The 23,545-nt window shown below is 45.1% G+C and overlaps 1 protein-coding gene across 1 annotated transcript in view; it reads right to left on the reverse strand.

Moving 5' to 3' along the window:
- Positions 1-23,545, reverse strand: part of raver2 (ribonucleoprotein, PTB-binding 2) — a 57,837-nt gene that overhangs the window by 25,301 nt on the left and 8,991 nt on the right. The window contains exon 2 of the mRNA XM_076045414.1: positions 16,095-16,161. Within this exon, the coding sequence (XP_075901529.1) occupies positions 16,095-16,161 (67 nt within the window). The remainder of the gene's footprint in view (positions 1-16,094; positions 16,162-23,545) is intronic.

The raw sequence follows: 23,545 nt of genomic DNA on the forward strand, positions 1-23,545 counted from the left end.
CAGTTAAAGCACACATCCAAAAAACAGGCAGAAGGCAGTTTGTGGGATGCAGAGTGGGGACACACAGTCAAATAAATGCAAAAGGCAAGTCAGGTGGAGAGCAAAAATAAAAGGGAATGATGGTAGCAGGTGGGGGAGGTAGGAATGTGAAAATTGGGCGCAAACATGCAAAATGACGGACAGACAGTCAAAAAGACAGACAGACAGATACACAGAGAGAAAGACAACACATTAGCTAGAAAGCCAAAAGGGAGCCACTATGTGGGGGGGAATCCACTGTGAAACGCACACATATACAGTACACCACTAATCTCACTTGTAAACAGCTTGACTAGTGTACATCATGTGAACAGAGTCAGTGGGTGCAGGAATTACTTTGGAAACTGCTAATAATACATGATTAGACAAACGCCACCCTCCATTTCCAGCCATTAAGAATATACAGGTTGCTTTTGAATGGCTGAAACACACACACACACACACATGAAATGTCATTATTGCAAATAAACAAATACACTGAATGTAGTATTAGTGTAAAGCCGTAAACAGCTGCACATGTGAGAAGCCAGCCATGGGCTTTTTAAGTGAGGTGGTTTAAGAAAACAGAGGATAAAGCTTTTGGTTTGGTTTTATTTTTTGTTTTTAAAGAAAATAAAGGTTATGTTTGCACGTGTCCATAATAATAAACCTGACACACCTGGCCATGGGTTGAAAAGGTGAAAGCTGAGAAAGCAGAAACAGAAGGGAAAACATTTGACAGGGGGAAGCCCTTTAATGAAAACAAACTTCGAAGGTGATTAGTTCTTTACATTCTTTACTCAGTGTCAGTGAAACCTGGTGGCAACAGCTTCGGCTTTTTGACTGGGGCTGAGAGCAACATTAGATTCCTGTGAGCGCCCTGCAGGTCATGAGGTGCTGAAACCCTTTACTGAACTATTGCCATATCCACTTGAAAGTAACAATAAAACATGTACACTGGGAAAAGCCTACAGTGCCGTTGTCCAATGTTTATGAACATACAATTCCACCCAATACTGATAAATCTACCACGACTGCAGAATCCATGCTAATTTCACTGGCTTTAGCTAGGCTTGCAGTCACTTTCTGTTTCCGTCTTTTTGTTTTTCCTTTTTAAGGGGCGCTTTCAGCGACTGCTGACCAGTTTACTTGGATTTGGTTTATTTTCAAAATAAAAAAAAATAAAAAACTTCCATCTTATCACATCAGTGTCACGCTTTTAAACAAGATCACAAGCTACCGGCCTCCCCAACATCAGCAGCTCAGCCCGACTTCTGCTATGGTCAGTTAACAATTGGCTTGTTAGTTTTGTCACTCTGTTTAAATGCACAACATTGTGTTACTACACTGTGTGAATTCTTCAATTACGGCGGAATCTCTCTGGTCTGGCAACTTGGTCTGTCCGGCGCCGTGCTGCACTCCTAATGCATCTACTAGAAGTTTCTGAATGGCGCCGGACAGCGGACTCAAGCAGCGGAACGCACAACGGAGGCTGAACCCTATGGACCAACTGAAAGCTCTGGATGTGAACTGGAGGTCGAAAAAGCACTCAAAATAAAAGCCTAGACTATAAAATAAATTAAATAAATTCATTATTTGTAACAACATTGTGAAGAGGGGAGACAGCAGACTGGCTCTGAATCAGATATGATCTTTAACCTTTTAGTGACAACAAATCACATCTGGTCATTCTGTCATTTGCCTCCCGGATAACCACACGGGACGGTCTGGCCTTCGGCGTATTTTCTGGTTGCATCACCGCTGTCCCCTCCTGCTGGCCAACCCCGGAAGTGACGTTTTTATAGCATCCAGCAAACCATTGGTTCGCCATCTAACGATGGCGTTGGATGTTCAAATAGGTAAAAACCCTACGTTAAAAACTGAATATTTTATGTGAAATTTCAATCTTAAATTTATACGTCGTGTTTTTGCCAGTACATGCCGCTAATTTCAGCTGACTTCCCGGGATGGATTTTGCGTGCTGCTGCAAAGCATCCAGGGATACAGAAGGACGCGAAGGATAGTAGCGGTGCATCCTTCGAATCGGCTAAAAGTAGGGTGCATTCTCGAGGGCGCATTTTCGAGGGTGCATTTGGAGCGTCCTTCGGACTTTTGGGAATTGGGACAAGCCTTTGCGCAGTGCTATGAAGCAACTTCCTTTCAAATGCATGCTTTGAAGGATGCAGACCCTGAATTGAGACACAGCCATTGGCTTCATTGCGTGAACTAGCGACTTGTCCAGAGAGGAAACACTGAAGCATCCATCCCTCCATCCAGCAGATAGAGGGATGGATGTTTGGATGGATGGATGATGGATGGATGGTCTTCATTGCATTACTATGTTGCCCTTTCAGCCAAATTGATTACAAATTCTAAAACTAAAATACACGAGATAAACGCAGATAAACGCTAACAGACAATATACCTTCCAGTTGAGAGTGAAAGGTGTGTGGAGGAGACAGTAACTGCGGAGATGGCTAAATGCACCAGCAAAAGATAGTGAAGGTGAACGTATGTGCTGCCATCCCTAAAAGTGGAAACAGACATTCTTTCAGTTGGACAACAACCAGGCAAGAAATGGGCTCCGGTTGAAAGACCCGCAGGTATCTGATCCGGTGTGCGTGTACGTGTCGACCGGGTGGGAGTCCCGGGTGGAAACTACCAGGCAAAAAGAGTTGAAACGAGGCCAAAGCGGGACGTCGGATGTTCACAGAGAAGGATCGATGCAGACGGATGCAGCAGGTGGGGCTCAGACTCACATCCCCGACTCTCGCTCCGTCTTCGGCCTGCCTGGATCTTTCTTTGGCTCAGATGCTACGTCTATTCTTTCATCGATCTCCCGCTATCGTCTTTTCCTGCCCTGGTCCTCCCACAACACGCCCCCACTGGCTCCGCTGCTTCTTCATCTGTTGGCTTTGCGTCTATGTCCTCATGGCTTCTTCCTCGCTCCCCTCCGGGCCTTTTCCAGCTCCGTCTCCACATCCCTCCTCCGCCCAAATCAATTACCTCAAAGCCCATCTAATATTCGACATGTATACACACCTACACGCGCACTCCGACAACGAGCGGAGAGCCTAATCTGGTTTTAACGGAGCAAAGTGGGCTCGCTAACATTAGGCATGACGCGGCAATGGGAGGAATATGAGTTGTTTTTTATTCCGGCGCTCTTTCTTCCTCTTCTTCCTCTTGTAAGAGACAAATTCTTGCTCGATACTTTCAGTGCAGACACTGCAAACGCGAAGACTTCAATAGCTTAAGAAATAATCTTAAGAATTGCAGCCCGGCAATCACAGGGTGCCTGCGGAGTAGGCTCCATCAAAAAAGAACCAACAAAAAATGAACAAGAGGAAACAACAAAAAAAGTCGTAATTATGGGTCTTTGAAGATGTCGATTATTACCGCCTTTCCTATGAGGAGCGTAGGGGTGCGCTGAGACGGGGGAACAAAAAAGAAAAAAAGAAAAGACCTCCAAGGCTGTAATTCCACTGCCACTTCCCCCCGTTGAAGGAGCTAATTAAAAACAGGGGCTCGATGAACGGCGGGACGGTGGGACCCCTGACACTGGATGGGGGTTTGTCCTCGTGCTGTGTGGGAGGGGCTCTTTGCCGTTTCATCTCAGCTCTGGGGCCCAGATGAAAGTCTCAGGTGACGAGAGAGAGAGAGAGAGGAGGGGGTGGTGGTGGTGGTGGTGGTGGGGGGTGCTAGTGGAAATAAACACCTTGGTGGGTGTGAGCAGGGGAAACACCTCTGATGTTGCCGTCTTCTGAAGGCCCTCGTGTGGGCAATCGGCGAACCTCTCCGCCACCTGCCATTTCCCACCGCCCTCAACTTGTGGGTCCATTTTGTGTGTTCTCTTTCTCTAAAGCCAAGCTCTGCATCTTTATCTGCCTTACAATGATAACTCTTAAAAAAATTTAAAATTAAAATTCAGAAGATTCCGTACAATTCAGAGCCTGGGTCTGCTCGAGGTTTCTTCCAACTGGGAAGTTGGAAGTTTCCTGTTGCTATGCTGCTCCCTCTTGCGGGATCTGCTACTTTCTCTTGTGATTGTGAAAACACTTTGAAACACCAAAGGGCCGTTTCAAATTCAATCTGAACTAAAGACGTGTTTCAAGCTTTCAGGCCAGAAAGGACAAACTCTCTCTCGGCTCGCGCTGCTTTTTCTGCGACTGATAAACACAAAGACACACGGGTGACAAAACCTAACCAAACATGTGGAGAAAATATTTCCGGATCACAGCAAAACATTGATGGATTATATTTTTTAAAAGTGGCAAAAAAAGAGGTCACGACTAAGTAATAAACATCGGCTTTGTAAGACGGCCTTCGCCATCCTGGAAAGGGGAAAAAAAAAAGCAGTCGATAGGAGCTGCGGCGGCCGGCAATTGTGCCCGATCGCTCTCTGCCACTTCCATCAGCCGTCTCCCTCCGTCTCTGTCTCTGCCCCACCTCGCTGCACTCCGCCGAAGGCTTCACGTCGGTAAACACTTGAGATGAGCTGCACCCTGCTCTCCGCAGTCTGCCCCGCCTCCCCGGGGGGCCCCTCATAGTCTCTGTTCTCCATCATCACCTCCTCTCTCCCAGGTCTGCTTGCCGCTTGTCTTCCCTCACTGTTTACATCCATCAGTCCCCACGCAGACCGTAACCACTTGCACCGCTGTGCTGGAAGACACGCAAGGGTGTTTTCCCATCATGGACAGGCTTAACAGGTTTGAAGGCACATCTATCTATCTATCTATCTATCTATCTATCTCTGGCAACTAAAGACAATTTGAAAAACAATCTGCGTAGTCACCTTCTACTGATAAGGGTATTGTGTCTTTTAAATGCAAAGGGGAAAAAAAGTATTGTCTTGTGAAATATGCTCCATTCAATCAGCTCATACGTCACCTCGTGCTCGCATAAGTGCTTTAACGGTCACAATGGTGGTTATTTTCTTTCTAAAATGAATTATTTTATCATGTTCATTATAAACACACACACACCTATATTTATACGTATATATGCATATATATACACACATATACGTCTATCTATGTATGGGATACATTCCATGTTTTTGCTATTATTTCCTTCAAAACATTAAACAAGAATAAACGCACTTGCTGCGAGCTGTTTATATGCTTATTTATTTATTTATTTACCATGAACGGCACAAAACGTTTGATTGTCATCACTCCAATTGGCCAGCGTTGTTTTGACATGGTACGTGCGAGATGGCCGGAGGCGGACGGGCGGACGAGGAACTGAAAGGATGGAATGACGAGCGGAATAAGAGGCAGAGCTGCCGCTGATCCAACGCTCGGCGGGTCTTTAACCGGCCGCCCACTCACCTGCCCACAGCTGCAACGTTCACGCAGCCGCTCCAGTCGCTCTTTGAAACATTTCACACTCCAGGAATGAAACCGGCGAAACACAGAAATATGCACCCGTGATGGAAACGTTAACCTAGCAATGAAGCCGATGATGAAAAATCAACGTAAAGACTCTCCTGTGTTGTCGTGGTAATATATCCTAAAATGCGACCTGGGTCTGAAAAATGGATTTTTCATTTTGTCCGAGCCCAGAAAGAGTGACATGTTTGCACGTGCAGCTGACTTGCAGATTCCATGAAGCCAAGCTGGGGGAAAAAAAAGGGGTCGGGAATCAACATGTGACCTCGGTGGCGGATGAGCACTGCCAGATACAGACTAACAAGGAAACAGGGAACATCAACAAAAGATGCTAGCCACAATTAGCGTCTCAAAGCATCTGCCAGCTGCTGATTATATACTCGTAGGCTAAGTACAGTTCAAACATCTTGGCCGATTCTCTCGGCACAAAATAGGTCCGCATAGAGAAGCTTTTAAAGGGGTTTCCGTTTTCATTTAACTTATTTGCGTTTGACTGTTAGGAGTGCGTGTCTGCGGCTCCAAAAAGAGTTCATCCTGTAGCCTGAGTGATTTATTTTCATCAGCCCCAAATGCTTCGGCCAGTGAACAAAACCAATCATCTGCATGTATTTGACATTTGAATAAATCTCACATTTCCCTTTTGGTAATTTTACATCTATCGATCCCTCCTGTATAAAATTCCTTCATCCCTCTCAGGTTCCCCTCCCCCTTGCCCTCCTTTGTGACCATTGATCAAAAGAAATCTGCCGCTTTACGTCAGCCCCCATCCATCAACTCAGCCCTCTGTTATGGTTCATCCATCTTCCCTGCAAATGGCCATTGCTCAGCCTTCTCTGCCCGCCCTGCCTCTCGTCCCACTGCAGCCTGATCGAAACCAAATACCTTGAACCAATCGCTGTCATAGTTGACCAGACAACACAAACACCTGCTGCCTGAACGGTGTTAAATAGGTTTTTCAGTTAGCAAGAAAAATAAATAAATAAGTGAGACCAAATGGGGTATTACGAAGATCCAAATAAATAGTCTGATTTCTATGTTAATGTAAAGCAAAAATGAGTGAAATGAATGCGTGTCAGCAGCTGAAGTATTGTCATTTTTTCTGTAGGTGGCAGTAAAAGCAAAATTCCACGACATGGCTACAATAAAAAGCGAGAAAAAAAAAAGAAGCAGAGGTTGCAAGCAAAACAACAACAACAAAAAAAAATGCAGTTGCCATAGCAACAGACAACTTGGACGAAGCCAAGAAATATTCTGGTCTCCTTTGTGGCTGACACGTATAGGTTGTTGCCGCCACCTGCCATGTTGGCACATGAAAAATTGGGACGGTATCGCCAGCGTTCGCTATGTTGCAGCTCCAACGGCAAGACCGTCTGTGTCGCGAGTTCAAAATTAACTTAAGACAGGGAAAAACCTCACTGCTACAGTTTCATTTCTTTCTTTCTCTTGAATTTTGACATTTCTGTCAAATGCCCCGCATCTATGAGGTTGGACATTTTGTGACGGAGTGAGTGACAAAAATGCCGGGTGCCAGCGTGCAGAGTGTGTGCGTGTGTGCGCGCAATGAAAGATAACAGCCGCAACACGTTGTGTGTCGTCTGTGCTGATCTGCGTGGAGTGATTCACAAGGAGACAGATGGACGGATGATTACAGGGAGGGAGACAGAGAACAGAGGAGGAGGGAGAGTGTGCAATCACATGGTGCGCTTCCGGAAAACACCCACTGATCACTCAAAACCAACTCCAGTGACTAATGTCTTATTTTAGATAACTGTTCCCATGTAGGGCGAGGCAGAATATACAGATCCTCTGCTGACATGGAGGTTGCGCTGGTCATGGAGACTTTTTTTTTCAGGTCCGGCGCTACAAGGTGTTCAAAGTTCAGGCTGTACAGAGCTTTTGTTTGTCTTGAAAGGTCCCATATTAGGCAGAATTAAGCCAACCTTTCTTTTCTCCCCATTATTGGTCCACGCTTCTGAAAATCACTGTTTTTTTGAGATGTTGGCCCAGGGAGATGAGAGTCCAGCAGGAGACTGTGAACAGAGGGCAAAGTCGGAATCCTTAAATATTTTGTTTTCTTCTTTCTACGATGATTGACCGCTGTGAAAGCGTTCTGTCATAACTGTGCATCCTTTGGGTTTCTGGTTTATTTCCACCCAATTACATTTACTGCCCTCTCAATTATAATTTAACAGACTCAAGACCATTTTACTGCCAATGCCTCGTCAGTACTTGATTGATTCCTTGTTTGCTTATACTGTATATATGGACCCCCTTGAAAACATAATGATGCATCTTAAGGGGCTAATCCAAATAAAGAATTTCCAACGTCACTGAAGTTCCCTGAAGTTGCACAGAACCACAAACAAATTATTGAATGCACCGCATGCTTGATAAAATGATGATCATGACGCAAATCTATGAAGCACAAGCACGGGCTGAGGCATCCGGGACGTGCACAACGCAACGTCTGTGTAATGACACTGGCAGCTAGTGGAAACCTCAGACTGTAAAACCTAAACATTCTCACTCTCCGCAAACACAATGAACCCCATCAGCACCAGCATCACTAGGGAAGGAGAACACAAGCAAGAATCAGACCAGGGACATTAGTCTTTGACAGGTGGTTAATAAAGGCTCATTAATGTACAACAGCAGCGGCGGGACCAACGAAGGAGGCACTAAAGAAAGAAATACACACAGCGAGCGTTTCAGCAACGGCGTTTCATTTCTGTCGCTGAACTTAAAACTCATTCTTTTGCTGGTGTAACTCTTCATCCTTCATCTTCCCGTTCACACGAGGGGGCTGCACACACAGGGAGCGAAAGGCCAACGGGCCTTTTTCATTTTTTTTTTCCTCCGCCAGCCGGTGTTGTCTTCATTAGTGGACAGTGCAGCGACAAACACAAAGGCCTCTGCTGAAAAGCTGCAAATCCCTGGATAACCCGGCCATTGTGCAGCCAGATCCCCGGTTCCGCAGCGCTGCCGATTTAGCGCACATACCTTAGGACTTGTGATGCGCTCGGGAATGGCGGCGCGCCACGGTTGGCTGACCGCACGTCTGCTTGAATGGACTGATGCCCGTAGATTCTGCGGGACAGCTTTGTCCGCCTGTCTGCCTGTTTCGTGTGTCAGCGTGTGCGTGTGCGTGTGCGTTCTTGTCGGACTGCCCGTCTACAACTCGGACTACCTGAGCTGGCTTTTAATACACAACTTGGTTCACACACATCCAGTATTTGGGCAAAAAGAACTGCGCAAAGCCGACTGCCTCCCGCGACCAGCATCATGTTTTTATAGACGTCAGAAAGGCGACCCTGTAAACGTTCTCCTTTTACCGGCTGTCTGGGATCTCGAGCGAGCGGCAATACAAATCACAAGTAGTTAATTAAAAACGATGACACAGATCTGATGCTGGAGGCCACTCATTTGAACAGATGGAAAAAATGTATCACAAAATGTATTGAGAATTCATAATATATTTGCATATTAATCCTTTGAAGGCCACCGTAACAAAGAAGAGAATGATGAGGCTATTTTCTTTTGAATTTTTCTTAAGTATTTGGTCAGCGTTTAGAAAGGCAACAATTGGATGGTGACCTGGCAGACCTTCTCTTTATCTTTACCAACTAGAGCTTTGCTTAGCAATAGCTTTAGCCGTATAGCTCAAGGCTTCTTGTTTGTGGGTGGGTAGACGTTAGTTGATGTTGATGGCCCTGCGGCTAGCTAGCCATGGTGCTTTGCTGAATCTAATTTAGATACTGGCAAGCCACTTTGGATTAAAGTGAAGATATTTTGCAGCATCTTTTAAAGGGAAACCTTCAGTGCTGTTGTTCATTACCCCCTTACTGTGGCAATGCCATCCAGCGCTGATGAAACGCCTTTGCTAATGTCTTTAGCCGCTGCCCGGCTATCAGCTTGCAACTACTGGATCCTGTTTGTTTTTTTTGTCAGAGCTAAATGGAACCTGGTTGATTAAGGATCCATGTGCTTGCACTTTTAAAACCAGACTGACTGAGTGGGATTTCCTGAGTTGAAACCCAAGCGATGCAGCCTCCGAGCAAAGTTGTGTCTGCGGTGGTGATATGATTTTATCCGTGGCGGGCAATCTCAGCGGATAGCAATGCGACTACGAAGACAGACGACGAAAGATGCCTAAACATCTGATCCTCAGCTGTGGCTCTGCGAAGAGGAGGAAGTAAAGAAGGGAGAGAGAACTGGGTGAAGAAAGTTGGGAAAATGGGGGTATTATTGTTAACACACGCTTGGAAATAAAATGAAAACAAATTAGTGCATTAGAGTGCAGAGAACAAAATAAGGAGACTGAGGTGTTACTTTGTGTGTGTGTGTTCTTTAAGCGTTTTTTTTTTTTTTTTTAAACCCTAATTAGTCTGGGAGCTGAGGCAAAGACCCGAAGCAGAGCCGCAAAGAGATATGTACACACACAGCGGGACACGCTTAAACACACACATTGACGCAGACGCGTGCGTGTGCTGCGGGAAGGACACCAGCAGACACATAAACACTCCGGGAGGAATGACCTAATAAGTCCAACAGCGGCTGGTGCAGTGAACTGATATGGTCATGAGGTGCAAATGCATGCCGGAGCTGTTCAGGGCGGCGCGTTTCAATTGGAGCAGTTGGGGTCGGGAGAGGGCCAGCAGAGGTTCCGCTAACTGGATACCGTGTAAACAGTAAGGGAAACATTACAAGTCGATGATGGCGGGTGTGTGGGATGTGCAAATTAGTTTTGCAGCATTTAAAAAGAAAAATAATAGACGGGATATTCAATTAAAGCAAAGCCAGTGACAAAAAATGTGCAGTGTGAGCGTATTATCATATCTGGCTCCATTAGCGGAGCAGACATAGAAATAATTATTATCGTTGCTGAAATGAACGCCTAAATTCCCTTCAGAGGTCAGTTGCATGCACCTCGAGGGAAAGCAGTTTGAAGTCGCAGTGGCTTAAAAGCATTTTACAAACACTTGAGGTAACTGTGAGTCCCAGGGAATGTCCACCCATATATGGACATTTCTTAAAATGACACAACAGCATTTCTTAAAATATATTCACTCACAAGACAACTAAATATTTTAAGTGTCTAGGTGCAATACATACGTGACACCATTTTCAGCCTGTCACCTAAATGGTGGTGCTGTTCAGGAACAACATTTGGTGATTTTTCCTATATTTTCAGGTCTTTAAAAATAAAGAGTTACATTATCTGGTCTCAGTTCATTTAAAAATTGCCTTTTAACTTTATTCTCAGAATGTCTGCTTTGCAAACTGAGCACAGGCTGTTTAAAGCAGAAGGTGCCAGATAACCCGATGATGCTACTGGTTCTGGTTACCATCACATCTTCTGTGAACATGCCAATCAGTACATGTTAATGCTTAGTTACTGCGTGCTACTTTCAATAACAAAGAAAAGAACTCTGCTCCTGCTTTTGCAAACAAACCAATGCATGTCTCTCCCAAGTGATCACAGCATTTAGTAAACACACTGCTTGGATGGCTGTGTTTTAACATTCGCATATGTGATGCTCTCAGCCCTGGGAATATGGGTCCATTTCACACCAATTAGAAAAATCTCTTCGTGCACAACAGAGCTTCGCCGTCACTTCTTGGTACGCCGAGGGAATTTCTCCATTTTTGATCACAGTATAACTTTGGCAGCATCTAGTTTACTTGAATAATCGAGCTTTTATTTTATTTTTGTTGCAAAAAAGATTTGTCCACCCATTTATTTTCATTATCTTGTCCCAAGTCCACTCACGGTGTCAGCGGGCGTAGAAGGATGGTTTCCGAACCACTCCCGGGGATATATGATCCCTCCAGCAAGTCCTGGGTCGACCTTACCTACAGAGCCCCTCAACCAGATGGATGTGCCTGGAAAACCTCAAAGGGGAGGAGCTGCAGATGTCCGATCAATGGCGTATGGCTCCGTTTGACTACAGCTCCTCTCTGAAGTTCCTGCGGATCTCCACACCCAATCTCTCAGGCTAAGCAAGATGAGGGTTGCAGCACAGACACAACCGTACATTGAGAACTTCCCCTCAGCTCCTCACTGTCTAACTGAGCAGCCATAACTTGCTTCACTTCGACTCCTGAAGGAGGGATACTCAAGCTTGTTAGCTGGAGATGTACTGCACACCAGCCAAGGAATTCCAAATTTGTCCGAAGCTTCAAGGTCACCCACCTGTGGTGCCTCAGCACTTGACTTTGACTGGCTCAGTGACGTCTGCGATTGATACCCAAGTCTTAAGGAAGCCAGGTTCAGGAGCTTCTAAAAGTGTTCCGTTGAACTTCACCCCTCTGGGATTAGTTGTAAACTATCCTGGATCAGCACAGACTGGGGCTGGGCCTGGCTTCCCCTTCTGGATTTGGTTGACAGTTTTCCAAAATGTCTCTGTAACCAGGTAGAAGTCCCTCAGATATTGACTCATCTTGTCAGATTTTTATAAACAGTATATCTATATCTGGCCGCCTGTAGCCTTCTTGACCAGACAGTATATATTAGTTGATGATCACTTGTCCCCGTTCTTTATCCGAGTTTCCAGAACATATGACAAGAGTTCAGACAACACTAAAGACTACATGGTGACTAACATCTCCTCCACCTCAGGGAATTCCAACACAGTGTCACTGAACCCTGCAATGACTGACACTGCTCACCTGCAACAACTCAACAATCAGAAGACTTGTTCCAAGAAAAATGCACTTAGGTAAACCCAAGTACACAAGCTATACCGGGAATTACTCAATGATCTGCACCTGCTCAACTTCCTTCCAAACCAAAGAAATTACATTCAACTTCCCTAGAACTGGTAAGGATCCCCAAGGCCCAAACTCTTGGCACCAGTCACTCATTTAGAGACCCCAGCTCTCCTGAGATGACTTTGGCTTAGGTGAGCCGACCGGAGGCTTTCGGCAAACAAACCGTGGTAAGGAAGAAAACTACTATATCTTTGTCTAAGATAAACTAATGCTTCGAGATAACTCAATTATCTAGAAATAGCAATTAAAAAAACTGTTTTTATGAACACTTGGATGTTACACAGAGAAATTTAAGTGAAGACAATCAAACCTCTGTGTGAAAATCCTTAAAACTGAGCACACAGTCAGTGACATGATTAGCATTCCTGTGCTTTGATTACAAAGGCCTGAGGCTAATTATAACAGCAGAGATATAAAGACCAATCTAAAACCAATTTCATATTCTCAGCTCATTTGACTGATTACGCTCGAGTTCCACTACAGTTGTGGCTTCTTTTCAGTAACATGATATGAATGCGTAATGAGGATATTACGCATTGTATTAACAATGTGTGTGGAGGATTTTTAATAAATTTGCGGGCAGATTTGAAAGCACAACAAACCTGCGAGTGAACCCACTGGAGTTGATATGCCGAGCCTGCAAAGTCCATTTGCCGGGCTCAAGATAATTCCTGACTTATTTTCCTCATTCTACTGATGTGGTCATCCAATCTACCACTCAGCAATTTATATTTTCAGTCAGAACCGTAGCTTAAGTCTGGGATTTCTGCAACATCTTACTCACTATGGCCGTAATGGCTCTAAAAAAATTCCACCCTTCAGCCCTTCTGCATTTGTCTTTCAGTTTAATAAGTTTAGTTCTGTTTTTCTGGGAGGCTATACAGTCGTTTTAAGAGCTGCAAAGAGGGAGGGCAATGACAACAGCATAATAAAAAATAATCTTGTTGTGTTTAAGGCTGTAAGACTAGAGGGGCAGAGAAATGCAGGGCGACTGAGGGGAAATATAGGATGAGTCAGGCTATAAACACTTGCTTGCGGTGATTTAATCCAGTCCCTGTGAAAACTGATCCTGTCGCACATGTTAGCCACCTTCCTACACAAGCTTGGATGAGTGGAAACAAAATGTGCTAGGACGTTTTTTTTTTTTTAAATATTATATAAAATTGCCATGGGTTCGATTAGATTCTGAAGGTCATTAAAAAAAATTAAAATAATATAAGGTATAGATAGTTGCGGTTTTGAAATTGCTAATTCTCAAACTGCACAGAATTGCCAAGTAAGATTCACACACAAATACAACAACAAACAACAGCAGTTTTAAAGGTTAATAAAAGTTGTTTCCTGGATAGTGCAACTTCCTGAAGCAGACTTTAACTTTTTACAAAATATTTGTGCAGCCACAAACTTTGACCCAAACTTATTTTTGTTTGTGTTTTTGTTCTAAAGGAAATAAGAAGGACATCCTATGGGTTTTTCAGTTTAGCTGGACCATAGCGTTCACACACACAACAGCGAACCCCTCCCACCAACCCCAGGTGTAAATTTGCCACAACAAACAAAAAATCGCATGCACAAAGGCATCCACACAGCAGCACAAACACATGAGGATTTAATAATGGTCAGAGGGGCTATGTTTGGAGTGGGTGAAGAGGTGTCAAGCAATGGGGGTCGGTCACCGGATCGAGGCAAAACATTTAATCCTTCAACACACACGCACGCACGCACAAGACACACACCAACACTTTCTCTCTCTCTCTCTCTCTCTCTCTTTTTCTCTGAAACACACACACACACACACGGTGGTGAAGCACAAAGCTACAGAGGCATGAAATCAATCTTCCACAGCTCTTACTGAAGCAGTTGGGGATCTCCCACCCCACAGACACACAAACACACACATAGAGACTACTGAAAGTAGTGGTGTGTACTGCAATTTTCACATTAGAAGGAGAACAGCAAAAATAACAATAATGATCATAATAATTCAAACGAGCAATCAAGACCAACCAAAAAAGTGAACCCGTTTCTAATGGTATGTATTAGTAGCGAGTCATGTTGAGTCTTTTTGCAACCACTTTTGGCGGTCCTTGGTGGCCAAACAGCAAAATGCTTGACAACACTTTCTGGCACTTTCTCATTGGAATCTTCTTTGAAACTGGACGCTCTGTCCATCTCTACCTACAGTCGACGATTTCCAGTCAACAGTCAGCTGCGGCAATGGTGACTGATCTACAGAGCGGAAGGGAGAAGTACCAACAAACCTTGCTCTCGCCTAATCCGACCGGGATTATTTGTTTATTAGGCCATTTTATAACATCAAACCGCAAATGTAATCAAACCAAACAGAGGAAACAAGGAATAACGTCAATAACGGCAGTTATCTGTCAGGCATCTGTCATCAGCCTGGAGGAAAAAGCTTTTCAGAGAGCACTTCTGCTGCAATGTTCTACCTCAATAGAATCATTTAAAAAATAAAGCCAGAGTGCCACCACTATAAACAATATTAAAGGAAGCCTCGCCTTCGTCTTCATTTTACCGAAGGCACTCGCTGGAGCTTCGTCTGAGGCATAAAAACTCACACTTCTAACTGCTGTAATTCAAAGACGCCAAACGTTGAGGCCTCAAGACGTAAACACAGGATGTTCTCAAACTGCTGGGAAAAAGTCCTTAAAACAAGTGGCAATTTCCCAAGAAGATGGAGAGGGGTTAAGTTCTGAGTGAACTACCAACCAACAGAGACAGAGATAAAATAAATTCCTGGACTCTTGGAGTGTTAAAAAAAAAACTTTTCTCTGATTTTCTTGGATTGTCACCCTGGTCCACCCATCAGAACCCACCACCAACTGCCAGCAAAGGAGCCTAATTAGCTCAGAACTTTAGCCGCCGGTGCGACGGCGCCCTGTGTTTCGTCAAGCTCTGAAACCCTATTAACCTTCTGGACAGGCTGCTGCTTTGATATCTCAGCTGTTTACACTCGGCTGCCCTGTAAAAGCGTTATGTTTCAGGTGCTTGGCTGTCTGCGCGGGCTAAATATAGGCACCATGCAAGATTTCCCTGGAAAGGGACGCACTCTTGGGGCAGAGGGTCGACTCTCTGGGTGTTCGTACGTGCGTGTCTCTCCTGGCGTTCCCACATTCACGAGGACTCAATGTACTCTTCGCAGTGTGAAATGCCTTTCAAAGAAGCGGAAGCGGATTTTCACAGGTTGGGATCATTGGTCAAGGATTAACGCCTAATTAAAAATGTGTCTAAAGCATGATTTGGAGATGAGTGCGCAGGGATTAGGTTTTACATTCGTGACGTGGAAATCACTGTTGGAACATGGCAAGGACGAGCTGGTTTTAATTGTCTCCACACCGACCCCATCAGTGAATGGATGAATGGATGAATGGATGAATGGATGCTGGTACAAAGTAGTGCGACCGACCCTCCAGGCTTCTTGGGGCCTGGTACCTCGACATCGGCACCTCACTGAGAAAAGACGGTGACCACCGCTCACCTCGAGGTTACCTGGTCTATTCTGCCAGTGGCACATCGCGCTAAAGTTTCAGTCTTGCAAGTCTAAAGTACACAACACTGAAACTGCAAATGGCTTCTCAGATCGGTTGCTGGGTGGTTTCTTTGATCCGTCTATTCGGACTTGGACACTACTGAGGAAATTCTTTGAGGCAACGAGCGCTGACACGTGTGGACGCCAAGTGTTGCTCAGGCTCCAAATCTCTCTCGGCAGGCACGTCTCCTCTTAGTTGGTCCTGCCATTGTATTTATGTTTGTTGGATTTTGGATTATCCTCTGTTCTCCAAAAGGGCTGTTTAAGGCTTCATTGAGTACTGCAGGCGTTTGCTGAAGTTGTCTGAGTTTAAGTTAACACATCCGTGTTTGACTGAAAAGACGATGAAGTAAGAGTTCTACCTGTGCCTTTGTTGCGGTCCACAAAGCAGTACTTGAGCTCATAGTCCTTCAGAATTTCATGGACCTCCTGCGGAGAAACAGAAGGAGACACATATACATTATGTGAGCTGAGGGATTCAATTCATCGACTTTGTAAAATGACAGTTTCCCTTTCTCTTGTCAAGAAATATCGAAAAAGCTGAATCAGGAAGGCAGACTGCGTGAATTATTCATTCACATTTTTTGCCCCCAGTCCTGGTCCTTGGAAATCTTTACCATACTTATTAAAAAACAAAAAAAACAAAAGAAAAATGAAAATTGATAAATCATCGTTATTTGTTTCAAGAGATGAAGTTCAAAATAATAAAGGGCGGCCGGTGTTAACAGGCTTTTAATTGGACGTGAAAAACAGGAAGTGTTGATTTCCAATTAGAGAGCGATGCAGTTGGACAGACAGAGCAAATTAAAACGAGGCTATTACAAGAATTGGAGGACACTGCAAAATGGGAACTGATTTGCTTTCCTCTGATGCTGGATTTGGACAGAGTGGCAGAGCAGCTCTTTCTGCACGACTCTCAACGTTAGCGCGACAAGGATGCTGCTAGCTGTGCGTTCAATCTGAAAGTGCGACCACAAGATTTGACGACGACACTTCCTCCACGTCAGACTCTTCTCCTTCACGGTGAAGTCTGAGTGCAGACCATTTGCAACCATCTCGAAGCTTCATTTCTTTATTCATGTCTCCACCCACTAGCTTCCACAGCTAGGGTTGCTAATCTTCCTGGGGTCCGCGTAGAATAAAAACAAATATTCCACGGACATATAAACATACGTCCATACACATAGTACACAGTACAAAAACCAATCAATTTCACAGACCCCATATGCATTACTTCAGCACAGTATAAGCCCTGTAATGTTCAGAAGATGATGAGGTTGACAGTCGGGAGTCCGTGTGCTGTGTTGTGATTTGTTTTGAAATGAACCAGGCGCTGCGTGTTTAATTTCCTGTTTGGGGGGGGGGGGGTGATCCGATCTGATCTACGTGGCTCGATGTGAACTGGGAGCAACGTCGCTGAAAATAGACCTGGCGCCTATCTCGTACGATGCACAGCAGAGTGCCGCTTCCTCGCAGTTGCTCTGCAGTGCCCGCTGTGGATATGCAAAGAGCGGCAACGGTAGAAGCCATTTGCTGCACTGCATTGTGGGGGCTCCACAGTGACTAAGGACTCTCTGCAAGCTCAGATTTCATCCCATAGCGTCTGTAGGGTGCACAGAGAATGGTCCCTGAGAGAGGAAATTTTCTGTGAGCAGCAGGGTGAGGAGGAAAATGCCTTGTTGAGGTCAGAGGTCAGAACGGATGAGGTCCGACTGCAGAAAAGCAAGAGTAGATACGTCACTCGGCTAATGACGTCAGTTTAACCCAGTTACAAAACTTGTTAACCGAACTGGCATTGTTGTATAAGCCATTATAACTATTTACTTGATATTTCTGAGTTTTTTTTCCTTCAGAAATCTAATTGCTGAAAGACTTTCAGAGGAAACACTGAAGCCTGCAGTCAATGTGGAAAATGTAGGTGCAGACTACAGTCTCTATAATCAAGCTCTTGTTAAAATGCAGCAATTAAAGGTGCATTTGCATTTTCCAAAAGTGGTCCGAGGCAGAAAGCCAAACAAACAACACAGAAAGTTAAGGCCAACTGCCTGGCAGTTGAAAGGGGCGGGGCTTCTCCAAATTATCATCTTTGGTTTTTTTGGGGTTTTATTGGCTCATCACGCTGAACATGTTGACGCTCCCACTGAAGGGCGAAGACATTGAAATGCATTTTATTTTTATTTTTACAGATTCTGTCTCCCGCGCACGCACACACACACACACACACACACACACACACACACACACACACACACACACACACACACACACACACACACCCAGGGCGCCTTAGCGGGGACCTGCTGCTTGCTGTCGCTGCAGCGCTTCGCTAGCAGGAACTCCTGGTGGCTTTTCACGTGAAACTCCTCCAGATGCTCAATTAAATCAGCAGTGTTGTATGAAGCAGCGTTACCTCCCACCCCTGGAGACATCCGACACACACACACACACACACACACACACACACACACACACACACACACACACACACACACACACCAAAAAAGCACATGCACACGGTCTTGTTCTTTGTCATTTCAAGCAAAGATTTCTCCAGACTGAGGACAGTGACGCTGAGTTACGCCAGATGTTTCTTCCGGTACGACTGCACCGCGTGAGCCGGCAAGTCCAGCGAGACCAGCGAGGTCCTGCAATAATTGAAGAATTCACTGGAGATTTTGTGATAAAACGGGAGACAAATGGCGCCGTGGCCCTAAAACAACGGTTATCGCTGCCAACCACAGGAGTAGAGAGCAGGACAGAGCCTTCGATGGGGAGATTTGGGAAACAATGTTGCCAATGAGATGCTAAAAAGGTCATTCATTTAACATGTTGTCAGGAGCTCATGAGCTCTTAAACCAGCAGTGGTCTCCAAACTTTTTTAGCAATGGGCCACATGACGGAACTGCATCATGTCGGCGGGCCACGGTTCATTGCCGGGGGGGGGGGGGGTGGGCCGTAGTTTGGGGACCCCTGTCTTAAACTAACAGGTACAGCTGTATACAGGTACTGCTGCATATATATATATATGCGTGCTTTATCGGACGCTCCGAACGTACATCTGGTGCAATTTAGCAGTTAGCCACATGCTACCAGTCGACTCACGCAGACCGTCTGCGACGGACTGGAATGTGGTTTGGTAATGTCTTCCATATCCAGTGAGTAAATGACCTAAACGTACAGCCTTAACACCAACACTGGTATCAGATGAGTCTCTGAATGCATTGCAGCAACAGGACGACCACCTTGTGAGTGGCGGTCGGTGTGACATCTGTGAGGGGCTGCGGCCACAGAAAAACACATCAAACTCGATTTATTACGTCATTTTCATCGGGAAAAAAAAAAGGATTTCGATTTTGAACGAGAGGCGACGAGAGTTTCTGATGCCACACTCATCCTCCTCTCCCATCTCTGCGTCGCCCACCATCCAATCCAGCCCACTCACGTTCTGCATTGGCGTGGGCCAGGCGAGGCAGCCCACGCAGAGGGTCAGCTCGCCCACCCACGGGAAAAAAAAATAATAATCTAAGCGGGGGAGGAGGGGAGCAGGAAGATGAGAGCCAATTGAGTTGTTTTATGAGAACCTCTTGGACCGCGCAGCATCTAAGCTGAGCGGTTTCATAGGAGCTGTGGCGCGACGCCGCTGCGGCGGCCGGTATGTTTCTAAAAGGCCTTTCAGTCGATGATTAGACGTTCACTGATCACGGAAACCAGCAGAGAGCCGGACAAAAAAGAAACAATCATCAGCTAAAACAGCGGATTCTCATTATTTCTCAGTCAGTCAGAGCGATTATCCTGTTTTGTTTTCCAAACACAAATAAATTTGCCTGTACAACATTTGTCCTTAAAAAAAATAAAAATAAAAAAAAAAGCTAAAAAAAATATGTAATTGGTGCACTGGCAGTCAATGCCGTTACATTAAACAGGGCAAACGGAGATGTTGATAACTTGTTATCCTCAACATTGACGTATTTCTCCGTCTGATGTTAGAGCAACAACACATTCTAGTGTTTTGTTTTTTTTATTGAATCAAATTAAACGTCGAGGCAAAAACACTGAGATGACTAAACAGAAATTAATTAAAATCAAAGCATGCAGACGGAGAACAAAAAGTACAAACAAAAAAATGACTGAGCGTTCCTGCCAACGAGAACTCTGCTTACTCCTGCATGTCCGCCTACCTGCTTGTTCAAGTTTAAACATTTTGTGAGCGTTTGTGTGTGTGGGTGTGTGTCTATATACACATTTTTTTTTTTCCCTTTTGTCTTTACTGCTTGGTCGTGCTTTGTCCAAACAAAGTGCCCATTTCTGAGGTTGAACAACATGTTTCAGTGTTAAATTAGCCAATGTTTACCCGAGTCATGCAATAAACTGTGGCCAGTTCTATTTTTATAATTTGCTTCATCTTTACCAAAGGTGCACATTCTCTAAAGTAAAAATCTGTGATGCTGTAACTTAACAAATAGCACCTGGAAATGTGGGAATCTTCTGGGTGTCTCTGCAATATTGGCAGTTGATTGGCTGATGATTTGAACACAAATTTCTATATTATGCTATTATGGTAAAATGAATATCAGTTCATCATTTCATGAATCAAGACTTGAAAAAGGGCGACACGGTGGCGCAGTGGTTAGCGCTGCCGCCTCACGGCTAGAAGGTCGTGGGTTCGATTCCGGGGCCCGGACCTGGGGCCTTTCTGTGTGGAGTTTGCATGTTCTCCCCGTGTCTGCGTGGGTTCTCTCAGGGTTCTCCGGCTTCCTCCCACAGTCCAAAAACATGCATGTGAGGTTAATTGAACACTCTAAATTGTCCGTAGGTGTGCATGTGAGTGTGAATGGTTGTTTGTCTCTATGTGGCCCTGTGTCTGTGACTTCGCCCTAAGACAGCTGGGATAGGCTCCAGCAGACCCCCGTGACCCTGAATAGGAATAGATGAATTGAATGAAAGTCTTGAAAAATGGTACTCTGCAAAATTTCTAGACTGACTACCAACTTGCTGATGAATTGTTCCAGGACGCAGGAGATGGCCACTTAGTGGCCCTTTAAAAGCCTTTAAAGGTTTTTGAAGAGTTTTCTCAAAGTCCTTTGGTATGTGATAGACGTAAGCCAAGGCTGAACCAAACACTCTTTATTTACTTTAAGTTTATGCTGCCTCACTACTCTCGGGGCTGTTCTGCACTTAAATTGACCTGAAAGTTAGTTTCCTACAGCGCGGGCACATTGCAAGAAGTTTAAGGACTATTTTTAGAAGCCGGCAGCATCAAGTTTCTTTTTCTCCGCCATGAAATGTACCAGTTGAGCCGTCCACGCTGCACCTTTTTATTTTATTTTTCCTCATGATATTACAGTTTTCCTCCCTCAACACGTTCTCAAGCGCTCTTCCTTTCCACCGAGTCACAATAGCATTGTTCTAAGATCCTGAGATTTGTTTCACCGAGGCTCCTGCTACACTACTGCTGATGGTTTGTATTAATCACAAGTGATTGAAAAAAAAAAAAGCTTCTGATCAGCTCTGCAAAAACAAAAAAACAAAAAAACAAAACACGCTGGAGCCATCAATTCAAAGACGCGGCAAATATTCCTGCACTTCAAGAACAAATGAGCAATTTGAAAATCAAAAGGGTAAAACTTTACCATCAAACACAACTTGAAAGGACACCTGTCTGAAAACCTCCATGCCCGCATTGCACGACCACCTGCGGTGAAGCTTCCGATGCAAACCAGTCGGCAGGATCGTCCTCAACATCCAGCTGCTCCCAAACTGACACGCCAGATGGAATGATTCGCATATTCCAACATATATTTTCACACTGCCATCTGGAAAACAGCCATTACAGAGCATTTGGAAGGGAGACGGAGGTGAGGTAACCGTCCATGCGTCACACGGGAGCCGGCGGATCCGATTTTTCTCACTACCGATCAGTCGTTAACACTGCGGAACAGACATCAAAGACTTTGATGGGCACCTGTGTTTGCTATCACGCTTCCAATGTGAGCAAAAGCTGAGAGAAGCCATTAACTACATAACTACCACGAGTTTGCAGCTGTTTCCTGTTTGAAAGATGATGATTGGTGTCCCCGCTGTCCCCAAACTGGCTTAAAAGATTCTCACGCAACTTCTTTTTTTTTTCCAGATGCAAGACGGCCCACTGAAAATCTCACCCCAAACATGGGTGACCACGGAGAACTCTTTAAAAGAACGCGCCCACTGGACAGTTGTGACTTCAGTAGATAAACATACATTGAGAAAAAATGACATCGTCAGCTGATTGTACCAGCTTGTCATGGCTGAGAAGACGATTTTTAATTAAATAGGAAAGGACAGAGGATTGTACCTAAAATTAAAAAAAAATAAAAATGACTTGTATTACTCTGTGGCCAACAGAGCCGTCTTGCACAACATCCAGGAGCAAAGTTCAAGTCCTTGTGCTTTATTTCAAACGTGTCAAGATGTGAAATAATTCCCTCTGCCGACAGTCAGGACAGCAGTGACAGGGGTGGGAATAGAGTGCCGCCACTGCTGGAGCGACTCCTCCTTTCATTCCTGTCTTTGCAGCAGCAACCTTGACTCGCGTCCGCCCTACAGTTTGTCTTCATGTTATGTCGTGCGTTCGCTGCCGTCTCGCATCTTGCATTCCGCCCTGCATTCTGTCAGAACAAACCTGGATCCCATTCCGCCGAGTGTTGGAGGTGATGCGAGCGTGAGATGGAAAGAGAGGAAAGAGGGAGAGAGAGAGAGAGAGAAAGCGGGGAAAAATGGTCCGACTCCTGTTCATTCATTACGCACAACACACAAGAGTACGCAAACGCTTGCTGTGCTGCAGCACAGTGAATTAGTCAACTTCAACACGAACACCACCAAAGGGAAAGCCATACAATGGGCCATTATTACCACATTTCTGTGCGCGCGCGTGTGTGTGTGTGTGTGTGTGTGCGTGTGTGTGTGTGTATGTGTGTGTGCATGCATGTGGGTGGTTCTGCAGCAGAGGCGGAGGGGATTTAGGGGACACACACTCTGCGTGGCCTCTTTAGCGGTGGTAATTGGGTCCTTGACCCACTGATAGAGCGATGTGCTGCCTAGAAAGAGAAGAGGGGCTGAAACCAAGGTCATCCAGCAAGTGAACACTGAACACCGAGGTTCAGTTCACACTGGCAAAACCAGGAGTTTATTCCCTCACTCATGCGCTCACTCTCATTTTGTAGGATTAAATGTTTGACTGTCTGCTGGTATTCTGGGCCTTGTTCTAAAACATCCAATTTGTAGGAACACCTCATCAAATCCCCAAAATCCCAGTGAGACCACATGGATGCTGGGCTGCTCCGTGTCCAAACTCTGGTCTGAATACACAAGCCACTGTTTCAACTGTGTCACATCTCATTATAATGTTTGGTACGCTTGACAAAGTGCAGTGTGATTGTTTACCAGAGCAAATGAAAAATGCAACAGTGATGTGAACTTAATCCCCCGATGGCAGCCAGTCCACTGAACTATAGGTGCAACTCTGTCCTTAGTCTTGCAGTTTCCTCTTTGCTGTATCTATTATTCTATATTGGACTCATCCATCCACCCAGTCTGTCCCTGGGTGGATGGATTACCACCAGTGGGGGGGGCCGTCAGGGCCAGTGTGGCCTTCTCTGCTGGCCCAAAGATACTCAGAAAGTTTTTTGTCATTATTAAATCTGCCTGAGGCCTTCGTAATAAACATTGCAGGCTCTGGCAGTGAATGGACCAAAGTCAGTTGTGATACCCAATCAGATCTCGAGTCCCGCTAGAAGGTCTTAAACAACTGGACAGGCACGCATCCTGAGACCCTGAA

This window comes from Nelusetta ayraudi, unplaced genomic scaffold (genome assembly GCF_046127955.1).
Source record: "Nelusetta ayraudi isolate G7.1 ecotype Tasmania unplaced genomic scaffold, CSIRO-AGI_Nayr_v1 ptg000084l, whole genome shotgun sequence".
NCBI lineage: Eukaryota > Metazoa > Chordata > Actinopteri > Tetraodontiformes > Monacanthidae > Nelusetta > Nelusetta ayraudi.